The sequence below is a fragment of the Eriocheir sinensis genome, chromosome 47 (genome assembly GCF_024679095.1).
Source record: "Eriocheir sinensis breed Jianghai 21 chromosome 47, ASM2467909v1, whole genome shotgun sequence".
Lineage (NCBI taxonomy): Eukaryota > Metazoa > Arthropoda > Malacostraca > Decapoda > Varunidae > Eriocheir > Eriocheir sinensis.
The window spans coordinates 6,563,030-6,575,529 of record NC_066555.1 but is presented as its reverse complement, the minus strand read 5'-3'; the positions used below and the strand labels follow the sequence as shown (position 1 = coordinate 6,575,529).

Below are 12,500 nucleotides of genomic sequence, written 5' to 3'. Positions count from 1 at the left end.
ACATCGCTACGCACACGATCACTCCGACATGTTGAATAAAGTCACAACAAACAGGATCACTCGCGCAACAACGACATCGCAACAAGATCACTCGAGCGCGTCAAACAAGGCTCGCGGAGTGGCAGCAGCAGAATCCCGGCCACATCAAACGCCCATGAAGCGCTGATCATTCTCCGCGGAACAGTAAATGCTCCTCCCCGCGGCCGTTATCCATCAGGCGAGAGAATTTTTGGCGAGGTGTAAAATACATTTCGCTCGATGGCGGCCAGACAACAAAGTGCTCGAGCCTCGGGAGATGGAAGGCTCAGGTGCGCGTGTGGGGGCCGGCGCGGTCCTGATAGAGATGGATTTGTTTTGATGATGTGGTGGTTGTTATCTTTTATTCTTAGTCTAGAGTTATCATAGTAGGAGTATTGATATTTGTATTCGTAGTAGTGGTAGTGGTTGTAGTAGTGGGAAGGGTGGTTTTATTATTATTGTTGTTGTTGTTATTATTATTATTATTATTATTATTATTATTATTATTATTATTATTATTATTATTATTATTATTATTATTATTATTATTATTATTATTATTATTATTATTATTATTATTATTATTATTATTATTATTATTATTATTATTATTATTATTATTATTATTATTATTTCCCTCCCCTTGCCAAAGTCTTTGTGCTTGATCAACTTACTTAAGCAGACGAGAAGCATAAAGATGACGATTATTATTATTATTATTATTATTATTATTATTATTATTATTATTATTATTATTATTATTATTATTATTATTATTATTATTATTATTATTATTATTATTATTATTATTATTATTATTATTATTATTATTATTATTATTATTGCTATGTGTCTCCATTAGTCATCATCATTATTACCATTCTCATTATTGCTACTTTTTTCTTGAACTGACACTACCACTTCTACAACAGCAACAAACTACTACTACTACTACTACTACTACTACTATTACTATTACTACCATCACTAAACCTGCCATTCCATCATCCAACCACAGACGTTCCACGCATTATAATCATGAACACGTCTGGGCACATTTCCTCTGTTTAGACGTCTTGTTCATCGCTCTAGTCCCGGCGCATTTAATATCCTCCAGAAACAGTCTCTCTCTCTCTGTCTTGCGCCGCTCTTCACGGAGTGTCTGTGTCGCCTAATGGCTCCGTCAGGTGTTACATGCTCCAGGCGACAGATGGTGGACTAATGGGGACCCGCCGGCGCGCGCTTATATGGGTCGCTGCTCATCTGTCTGTCCGCCCGCTCCGGCCCATGAAGCGGCGACACTGCCTGGTCGTGTGTGTGCGTGCGTTATGGCGCGCTGATTACCTTCCCTCCACTCTGCCCGGCGCCCCGACACACGATAGCTCCATGATTCCACCCGAGCCCATTTTGTTAACTGCCGGCCTTTTTCCCCGTGCTGTGTTGTTTTATGGGTCCGGAGCCTGTTAAGTTTCGCAATGCATGGAAGGGTTTTTAAAAATGGTTGGGATTTTGGAGGAAGTATAATTGTATTGTGAAGTCTCTCATTCCCTTTCCGTCGTCTGCTCACTCGCTCTCTGCTCTGCTTTGCTTTGCTTTGCTTATCTGCTGCTGCTCCGGTAACTTTTTCCAGTTTTATTCCGCAAATTATTCCGACACGCACCGCGATGCTCCTGGACTTAGGCACATTTCCTTCTTGCACGCACACGCACATATACACACGCTCGCACACACACGCACACAGATACACACGCTCGCACACACATGCACACAGATACACACGCTCGCACACTCACAAACACACACACACCCAGGCACATTCCCTTCTTGCACACACACGCACACAGATACACACACGCTCGCACACACACAAACACACACACCGAGGCACATTTCCTTCTTGCACACACACGCACACAGATACACACGCTCGCACACACACAAACACACACACACCGAGGCACATTTCCTCCTTGCACACACACGCACACAGATACACACGCTCGCACACACAAACACGCACACGCCGAGGCACATTCCCTTCTTGCACACACACGCACACAGATACACACGCTCGCACACACACAAACACACACACACACCGAGGCACATTTCCTTCTTGCACACACACGCACACAGATACACACGCTCGCACACACACAAACACACACACACACCGAGGCACATTTCCTTCTTGCACACACACGCACACAGATACACACGCTCGCACACACACAAACACACACACACACACACACCGAGGCACATTCCCTTCTTGCACACACACGCACACAGATACACACGCTCGCACACACAAACACACACACACCGAGGCACATTTCCTTCTTGCACACACACGCACACAGATACACACGCTCGCACACACAAACACACACACACCGAGGCACATTCCCTTCTTGCACACACACGCACACAGATACACACTCTCGCACACACAAACACACACACACCGAGGCACATTCCCTTCTTGCACACACACGCACACAGATACACACACTCGCACACACACAAACACACACACACCGAGGCACATTTCCTTCTTGCACACACACGCACACAGATACACACGCTCGCACACACACAAACACACACACACCCAGGCACATTTCCTTCTTGCACACACACGCACACAGATACACACGCTCGCACACACACAAACACACACACGCCGAGGAACGTGTGTACGAATTCGAGGCACGAGAGAACACGTAAATGGCCGCTTTGCAGACACGCACATTCACGGCCACAAAAGTTCATCGGACATGCAATGCGAATCAAAGGTCAATAACTCCTGCCTCCCAGAGATTAAGGTCGGTGTTATACGACACTTTCGCTTCAAACATCAACTATTTATAAAGGTCAAAGAGAGGGTCAGTCGGGTTCTAATGAGTGTTTCTTTAGGTTCACGGTACAGAAGAAGGGTCACACTACAACCAGGGTCATAAAACTACCCCTGGAAATGCCCACAACTCCTACGAAAGCCTTGTCAAATATGTGTTCTTGGGCGGCGAAATGTCTTGTAATGCGACCTTTAATAACAGCCCTGCTCATCACGCTGTTAAGGCAGGTAACGCGCCCCGGCCGTACGCTCCGAACCTCAGCGGCAATATTACTGTTTATATCTTGGCGATAATTGGCGAGTAATTGCTTGTGGCGGCGTGTTTATCAATTACCTGCGTTTTTATTCATCGAGCTGTTCACTAATTAATATTTTTTGCGTGTGTATACCTGTGTGTGTGTGTGGGGGGGGGGGGTTCTGTGTGTGTGAATGTGTGTTTGTGTGTATGTCTGTCTGTTTGTGTGTGTGTGGGGGGTGGGGTCTGTGTGTGTGTGTGTGTGTGTGTGTGTGTGTGTGTGTGTGTGTGTGTGTGCAACTTCATTTTTATCCAGCTGTAATTCTGTTTCGTTTTTCCTTGGTGAATATTCGTTTTGTTCGCCTCCGTTCGCCGGGGCTCGTGATCCGTGTCAGAGTTAGTTTGTTTGAACAACTCGATTCAAGCGCTCTGAGGGGCCAAGTCCTGTTTTTATTCCTTTACTCTCAAAAACTCTGTGACGCCTTCTTCTTTTATTCACTCTTCCTCTTTTTCCTCTTCTCTCCCCCTCACTTTGTCTGGAATTCCCGTACCGCCGTTTCTTTTCTCTCCCCCTTCATAGGCCTAAAGCTATTATCGTAATGTTCTGTCCTGCTGCTCTTCTCTGCTCCCTTTCCCCTCTCCGTCATTCTTTATCTTTGTCTAAAACTCTCTTCCTACCTCCTCGTCCTTCTCCTTCCCCCTCTCAGAATTCCGTCTCGGGCCTAAAGCTTTTATCTTTGTCGTCAACGCCCTTCATTCCCCTCCGTCTCCAGGCCCTCCCCGCGCCTTGAGCTACCTTAGTGCCGGCATTCATTGTAGCTGTCACGGGTGCTCCCCCCCCACCCACCCACCCAAGCACACCTGGGCCCCTGCCGCCGCTCTCTCCCGCTCCCGTAATGGCTGACGGTCTGGCCAAGTGGTCGTGTGGGATCCTTAACGCTTACAGACGACTGCAAGCGCCACTCGGGTAATTAACATGATGGCGACGCCCCCCCAACAGCAGCCCGAGGCGTAGCGTTTCTTTGGTAGGCAAACGTTTGCTGGTCCCGCCCGACCCACGCCCACGCTGACGTATGGAGGCTCACCCCGCCCCACTCCGACGGCTCGACTCCACAGCTGATGTATATTGTGCCCCGACCCGACCCGAACCGACTTGTCCCGACACAACTGACGTATGGTGTCCCGCCCCACCCCGACGCCTCCGATACCACACCTGACGTATTGGAACCATGCATGCTCCGCCCCAACGCCCCTACACCACAGCTAACATATTGCAGCCCCGCCCCGCCCCACCCAACGCCCCCACTCCACAGCTGACGTGCCCCGAACTGCCCCGGCCAACCCGACGTCCCCACACCACAGCTGACGTATTGTGCCTCCGCCCCGCCCCACCATTAGCCTCTACGCCACACCCGACCGCTTAGGCATGCATGGTGGAGTGTCTTGCCCCCATTGAGGTAGGAATATTCCTACCTCAATGTTCGCCCCCCACAAGTGCGGTTGTCCCACTGAGCAGCACGGCCTACAACTTGTACCTGCCTTAGTCAACATCTCCCCTTTGAACAGACCATCCAGGCCCCTCTCGTCGCTTGCCAAACACTTGTCGCCGTGCTGTGGTAGGTGAAGGTTGAGGCCCAGCAGGCAGGTGCAGGCGTAGAAGCCCAAAAGTACGAGGCTGGCGTGACCACATGAATCTCGGGGTCGGCCACGCGAGGCGGCTTTCCTCACGCCACTCCTAATGGAAGGCCGGGGCTCGGGCGAGGCTGGTCACTTCCTGCGAAACTTTTGTGAAACGAGAATCGGAAATGAAGGCAAGTTTTCGTTTATTGCTCAGAATATTTCGGAGAAGACGTAGCATGACAGCAAACATGGCCGCAATAATGTCTGGGTGGTGATGGTAATGGTGATGGAACAATCTTCCTCCATCTGTATTTCCTCCTGCCTACGACTTGAACTCTTTCAAGAGGAGGGTATCAGGACACCTCTCCTCCCGAAATTGACCTCTCTTTTTGGCCACTCCTTTGACCTCTATTCAGGAGCAGTAAGTAGCGGGCTTTTTTTTTATAATATTTTTTTTTTTTACGCCCTTGAACTGTCTCCTTAGCTGTAAAAAATAAAATAAAAGAGCTGTGACCTGCTACTTCACGAGACGAGTCATCTACGTGTGAATTCCCGTTAGGTCAGACTACTGATATATGGCATGGAACTGTTACAAGCTCACCCAGATACTGTCCACAAGTCAGGGCAATGTCGCTATTACTCCCTCGTCTGTGTGAAGGCTGTGTGGTGAAGGCTGCGTCACCCCGGCCGTGGCGTGTTCGCCCCGCCACGCCCACGGCCCAGGAATCGTGCGCTGTAGCCATCGTCGTCACGGTTATGCGAAGTATTATAAACTAAGCTCCTCTCTAAATTCAGACTTAATCAGCTACTTTCCATGATATGTTTCCAGCCAGCAGCGTCTTGGCCAGGAAGCCTCGTTGTCGTCCTCCTGTGCCTGAACGGGAGTGAAACGGAACTAACTCTGAGGCAGTAAATGGACAGTTGGTTTAAATGAACTGCTTTATATTATAGTAATTAAGCTTCGGACTGCTGCGGTAATGACAGAGTGAAGCAAGCTGTCTGTTAGCATCCATTACTGGGATATGAGATTTTAGCTAAAACTCGTGCTTCCATCAACCCAGCGGTGATTGTTTTTGTTCTGCTCTGAGGAAATGAATTTGTGGTTGTAATATACCATCCATGTCTGCCTCACCGGGATGTATTTCACGCTTGAATATCCTCGGCAGATTGTCCCTCACACGCCGCTCGTTTCATGATCACAGCAGCACAGGAAAAATGACAGCACCGTAGAGGAATAAGAAATATATTGAAACTAACCAACACAATAATCAGGGAGCGAAAAATCTTAGACAAGACTCATAATCCAATCCAAAATCTGACCTCATCTCATCGATACCCAAGACAGAGTGAGGACGCTGCCAGGCGGGGCTGACGATGTAATTCCCACGTGAAAACCATTTGTCATCACTCTCCTGGAAATTACACAACCTCCATATTATTAAGCCTTCTCTACTACCGCCACTAAAACTCATCAGCTTTGGTAGGTAATCTCAAAGGCTCTCACATTAATTGTTTTTAAAGGCCCAAAAAGAGGTTAATCTGCCTTTTTTGAGTTTTGTTTATGCTTACGGTTCAGAGTCTTTGTCAAACAACACCAGGGGAAGAGAGTTACCCATGGAAAGGCTGCCGCCTCCTACGAAAGCGTTGTCTAGTGTGTGTGCTCGCTTGGGCGTCGAAGTGTTTAAGAATATGTCCTTTGTCTTATATGTGCACCGCCCTGTTAGTGAGCCTGTTCTGTTCCATCTAGGGGGCTTCGTGGTGCAGTGGTTAGCACACACGGCTCACAATCGAGAGAGCCCGGGCTCGATTCCCGGGCGGAGTGGAAAAATTTGGGCGACTTTTCCGATACCTACGCCCCTGTCCACCCGGCAGTGAATGGGTACCAGGTATTAATCGGGGGTTGTGTCCCGTCTCCTGGGATCTGTTCTCTTCTCCTATAATTCCTTCCCCTTCTGTCTCTCTCCGGCATATGACCACAGATGTTGCGCCGACTAAACGAAACTTTCCAACTTTGTCTTATTTGTGCACCGCCCTGTTAGTAATCCTGTTCTGTTCCATCTCCTTTGTGGTTGAAAATAATTGACCTTGCATCCAGTGTTGTGCAAACCTACTGTTTCAATCTAACCCCATCTAGTATAAGCGGTGGTATTCCCTTTATCCATTTTTGGACCTCAGTCAGACCGCTGCACATCACACGCCTTTCCCGTCACGCCAATTAAAATGTTTTTACTTTTCCTTGTTTTGCAATCAACAAATACAGCTGTTGCGTTGAAGAATTAAGCAAAGCTCTTTTTTTGTGATAGGAGTTTGATGTTCTGGATTCTATGAATCTCTGTACGTGTATTGATGAGTCCACTCCCAGCCCAACATTAAGGGAATGCTTGTGTTGTTCCGCCAGCAGGGTGGGCGGCGGGGCGGCAGAGGTTCCGGCAGCGGCCCGAGAGTGTGGAGGTTGTGGAGGGCGAGGACGTGTTGCTGCGCTGCGAGGTGCTGGACCAGGAGGGGCGCGCCCAGTGGACCAAGGACGGCTTTGCCCTGGGTGAGTGTGACGGCTGTGTTGTGTTGTGCTGTGTGTCCTTCCTTCCTTCCTGCCCTCCTGCCTTTCTGCCTTCCTTCCTGCCCTCCTTCCGTCCTTCCTTTTTTCCTCCCTTCCTTTCTTCTTTCCCCCAGGACCAGAAGGGGCACGCCCAGCTGCAGACCAAGACCAGCCTGATTGAGTGTTATGTTGTGTCCCATCCTTCCTTCCTTGCTTCCTTCTTCCTTCCTTTATTTCCTCTCTCCCAGGGCCAGGAGGGGCGAGCCCTGAAGACCAAGGGGGAATATGCCCTGGGTGTATGGGGTGCTGTGTTTCCTCTCTCTCTCTCTCTCTCTCTCTCTCTCTCTCTCTCTCTCTCCATATTTAGCTACCTACTCTTCTATGCGTATATATGCATTTATGTGTAAAGCGAACATTAAGGTCAGCATTACTGTACCGGAGCAGCTGCCACGCACTCCTCGGCTCGGCAGCCACACTCACCTGGTACATCATATATATTTTTGTTTTTTACTTCCTCTTCGTTAGACACGGGAATGTAGTGGGTTTGCGCTGTAACCTTTACCTGCTGATGACTGAGCGCTAATTAATGGATTGACTTAACACTTAACACTATTCCGATCCACGATCACGAACCCAAAGAGCATTGGGTTTAAATCTGGTCGTGTGTCAGATCCCCGAGATGCATTTTTTTTTTTACAATAAAGGAGACCGCTCAAGGGCACAAAAAAAGGAAATAATAATAAAAAAGCCCGCTACTTGCTGCTCCTAAAAATAATCCAAAGAGGTGGCCGAAAGAGAGGTCAATCTCGGAAGGAGAGGTGTCCAGATACCCTCCTGTTCAATAGATACGTTAGGCATTAAGTATTTAGGACAGCAAGAATCAAGACTGTGCTGCTGTAAGGTTTCATCTAAGCCGTCGCACACTGAGACCGACCAGTACCTCGGGTCGTGGTTCTTCCAGGGACGGGTCACGGACCAGTACCAGGTGAAGGGTCGCCACCTCCAGCAGACGCACAAAACTATAGTGCGTGAAGTGCCGCCCGCTGCGTGCACTGCTATCAAGGGCCCTGCAAAGGGGATGTAAAGGTTTTGCTCCCCTTGATGCGACCCAGTTTATGTTGAAAAAGGGGCGGAGCAAGAAAACTTGGGAGACTAGTGACCCAGATTCTAGGCCGATAACTATAGTGTAAAGGCGCCGTGGAACGTAACAAAGTTTCCTGGATAAAAATATATATCCCAGCCGAGTAGTAACAGGAAAAAAAACGGAACACCGTTTTTACTAATCCCGTAATGAATTAAGCTTTCCTTTCTGCTGGAGAGCGTAACATAAAAAGTTCCGATTTCATATCCGTTACTGCCGTTATTTTTTGTGTTATGTGCTGGATGGCGGCGGCCATACAACTCACGCATGGGACAGACAGCCTCACCTGGGGCGTGGAGTGTGTGTCGCCAGGAGCGTGGAGCAGCACTGCCCGTCCGTCTAGCCGCGCCTGTCTGTCTTTTCTGTATACTTATTTATAAATATTTTTCTTCTTCTGTATTTAAATAGATATATATATATATATATATATATATATATATATATATATATATATATATATATATATATATATATATATATATATATATGTATATGTATATATATTATTTACCTCACTATAATATAGGGAAGCAGATATGTTGAAAGGTACATTTCATCAACACACACACACACACACACACACACACGCACACACACACACACACACACACACACACACACACACACACACACACACACACACACACACACACACACACACACACACACACACACACACACACACACACACACACACACACACACGGCAAAGGAAGGCGGGGTGTTTTTTTTTTCCTTTTTTTTTTTTTCTTTTCCTTTTTTTTTCCTTTTTTCCTTTTTTTCTTTTTTTTTTTTTCTTTTTTTTTTTTTTTTTGTTGTTTTTTCTCCTTTTTCTTTCTTTTTTTTCTATTTTTCTTTTTTTTTTCTTTCTTTCTTCTTTTTTTTTTTTTTTTCTCGTATTTTTCTTCTCTCTTTCCTTCTCTCTCTTTCTCTTTTCCTCTCTCTTTTTTCCTCTCTCTCTCTCATCTTTTTTTTCTTTCCTTTTCCTTTCTCTCTTTCTTCCTCTCTCTCCTCTTTTTCTTTCTTTCTTTCTTTCTCTCTCTCTTTTTCAATCTGTTTCTCTCTCTCTCTCTCTCTCTTTTTTTTTCTTTTTTTTTCTCTCTCTCTTCTTCTTTTTTTTTCTTTTTTTTCTTTTTTTTCTTTTTCTTTTATCTCTTATGTTGTTTGTTTGTTTTAAGTTTTGTCTGTGTTTGGTTGTATGTCTGTTTTGCTGTTTGTTTTGTTTTGCCGTCGTACGTCTTTTCGTTTTTTTTTCGTGTTTTTTTTTTTTTTTTTTTTCTTGAGCTGTTTTTTCGGTTTCTCTGACACTGTGTCTGTATCCTGTCTGTCCCTCTGTCTGTCTGTCTGTTCTCTCTGTCTGTCTCTCTATTTTTCCTTTTTCCATTTCTGTCTCTTCCAGTTTCGTTTTCTTTTCCTCTCCTTCCCATTTTCTTTGTCTCTCGTCTGTTTGGTATATCTATCTCTCTCTCTCTCTCTCTGTCTCTCTCTCTCTCTCTCTCTCTCTCTCTCTCTCTCTCTCTCTCTCTCTCTCTCTCTCTCTCTCTCTCTCTCTCTCTCTCTCTCTCTCTCTCTCTCTCTCTCTCTCTCTCTCTCTCTCTCTCTCTCTCTCTCTCTCTCTCTCTCTCTCTCTCCCTACGAAAAAGAAAAAGCAAAGCAAATATATAGATAAACACTACTCACTTGCTCTCTCCTCCTTACCAAGATGGCGCTAAAGAAATGTTCGACTTGCACAGGAAACTTCTCTGGTCATTTCTTCTCAGGACGATCGACCGTCTGCAAGATCTGCCTGTTGACACAGCAGATGGAAACGAGACTCCTTCAACAGGACGAAAGGCTGACGGCTGGCGAGAAGAAGATCACCGAACTAACAAGTAATGTTGATACTTTGCAGGAGTTTATCCAGGCCAACATTGTCGCCCCTGCTGCAAGTGACGCCTCATCACCCTCCTCACCTGCACTCGATACCCAGCCACCTTCCGAAGAAGGCACGTCACAGGGGACCGGTAGAGCTGACGCTGAATGCTTCACCCTCGTGAGAGGAGGAGCCAGACCCGCCCCTAGAGCCATTTATCCTACTCATTGCTACAACAGATTTGCCATACTGGAGGAGGAGGACGAGGAACAGAGCACCTTCTTGGTCGGTGACTCTATGATTCGCCATCAAGTGGTTGAATTCTGTGGCAGGGTCCCCCGTCGTAGGCGTAACTACTGTTATCCTGGAGCTGGTGTTGACGACATCACAGCTGCACTGGACGAGATCTCCGCTGTGGCCTCTAATGACTCACTCTTTGTTCTCCACACAGGTACAAACGACGTCACCACGACCCGGTCTGAGGAACTGCTGGACAAGTACCGTAGGCTCATCCAGCAGTATAAGTCTAAATCCCCTAATATTTTGATTTCAGGAATTCTACCACGGACATGGGATGAGGGCGACTTCTACAGGCCTTCAGCCTCAACAACCGCCTACAGACTCTCTGCGGAGAGCTTGACGTCGAGTTCTTTAACGCCTGGAACCATTTCTACGGCCAGAGTAAACTTTTCCAAAAGGACGGCATACACCTGTCCCCCATCGGGGCAGCCAGATTCGGAAGGCTCCTCAACAACGCCGTACGTAACGCCCGAACAACAAAAAACGACTCTCAGCCACGTCCTTCCATCCCGCCCGTGTAAATAGACACCATACACCACAACAGACTCGTAACATTGAACCCTCCAGTACCTCTATAACCAAGCTTCAAGATAACCTAAGAGTTTCAATGCGCGTAGCCTAAGAAACAAGTTTGATGAACTGCGATGTCTTGCTCTGACAGAAAACTTTGACGTAATTGCTATAACCGAAACATTTATCGACACCACTAATATTGATTTAAGTTCCGAATACAACATAGATGGCTACAGATTCTTCAACAATGATCGTGTAAACCGGAGAGGGGGTGGTGTCGCCCTTTTTGTCAAAAGCTATTTGCAACCCACTGACAAAACACCAAGAAACAGTAACGTTGAACATTTGTGCGTGCGAGTAAACACTGCAAAAGTCAATTTAAATATATCTGTCACTTACAGGCCTCCGGGGCAATCACTCGATGCCGATCTTGAAATGTACAGCGTCTTAAGGCAGTCACTTAATAACAGCGACTCACTGATACTAGGAGACTTTAACCTCCCCCATATCGACTGGGCGACACTGTCAGGCACAGAAGGTGAGTCACATAGAATGATCGAATTTCTAGAGGAAAATTATCTAAGCCAAATGGTTTCTGAACCAACTCGACAAAATAACATACTTGACCTTGTTATAACGACCCAAGATAACCTAGTCAGTAATGTCACGGTAGGAGAACACCTCGGTTCCTGCGATCATAAACTAGTGCGCGTTGACATTAGAGCTCAAACATCGGTGACTGAAAATAAAGTAAAGGTGCCCAATTTCAAAAGAGCCAACTTCGTAGAAATCCGACGAAAACTAATAGATATGCAACTATCAGATGACGGCAATGTAGAGGACGCCTGGCTAAACTTTAAAAATCACTTACTCACTCAGCAGGACACATTTGTCCCCTTGTGCGAGAAGCGAATTAACACTAATAAAAGTCCACCTTGGTTTAATAGCGAAATTAAACACTCAGTCAAGGAGAGAAAATTGTCTTACAGGTTAAAGAAAGAGCAAAGCACGCCCGAAAACATTAGGCTTTACAATGATGCCAGGCGAAGAGTAAACAGATTAGTGCGTCAGGCAAAGCGTAGATATGAAGAAAATATTGCAGCCAACTGTAAAAATAATCCGAAATCCTTCTTCAGTTACATAAACAACAGAAAGGCGATCAGAAGTGGAATTGGACCTTTAGCAAACAGCGACGGTGCACTAGTGACTGACAGCCAACACGTTGCAAACCTATCAAATAATTACTTTTCCTCGGTGTTTAATAATAACAGTCCTCCCACCACCACCAACAACACCAGTACTAATGTAAATCCCGAGCATGCATTGTCTAACTTTGAAATAAAACCCGATGAAGTCCTTAAAGCCCTCAAATCACTTAAAACAAATAAAAGTCCTGGACCTGATAAAGTATATCCAACTCTGCTGAAA

General features: G+C 46.4%; 1 protein-coding gene across 2 annotated transcripts in view; it reads left to right on the top strand.

Annotated features, from left to right (window-relative positions):
• LOC126981305 (nephrin-like) overlaps positions 1-12,500 on the top strand; it is a 167,864-nt gene that overhangs the window by 64,026 nt on the left and 91,338 nt on the right. Inside the window, exon 2 of one of the 2 annotated variants that reach the window (XM_050832235.1) lies at positions 7,132-7,269. In XM_050832235.1, coding sequence (XP_050688192.1) covers positions 7,132-7,269 — 138 coding nt within the window. Of the gene's footprint in view, positions 1-7,128; positions 7,270-12,500 lie in introns of both variants that reach the window. The other variant, XM_050832234.1, reaches the window with a different exon arrangement.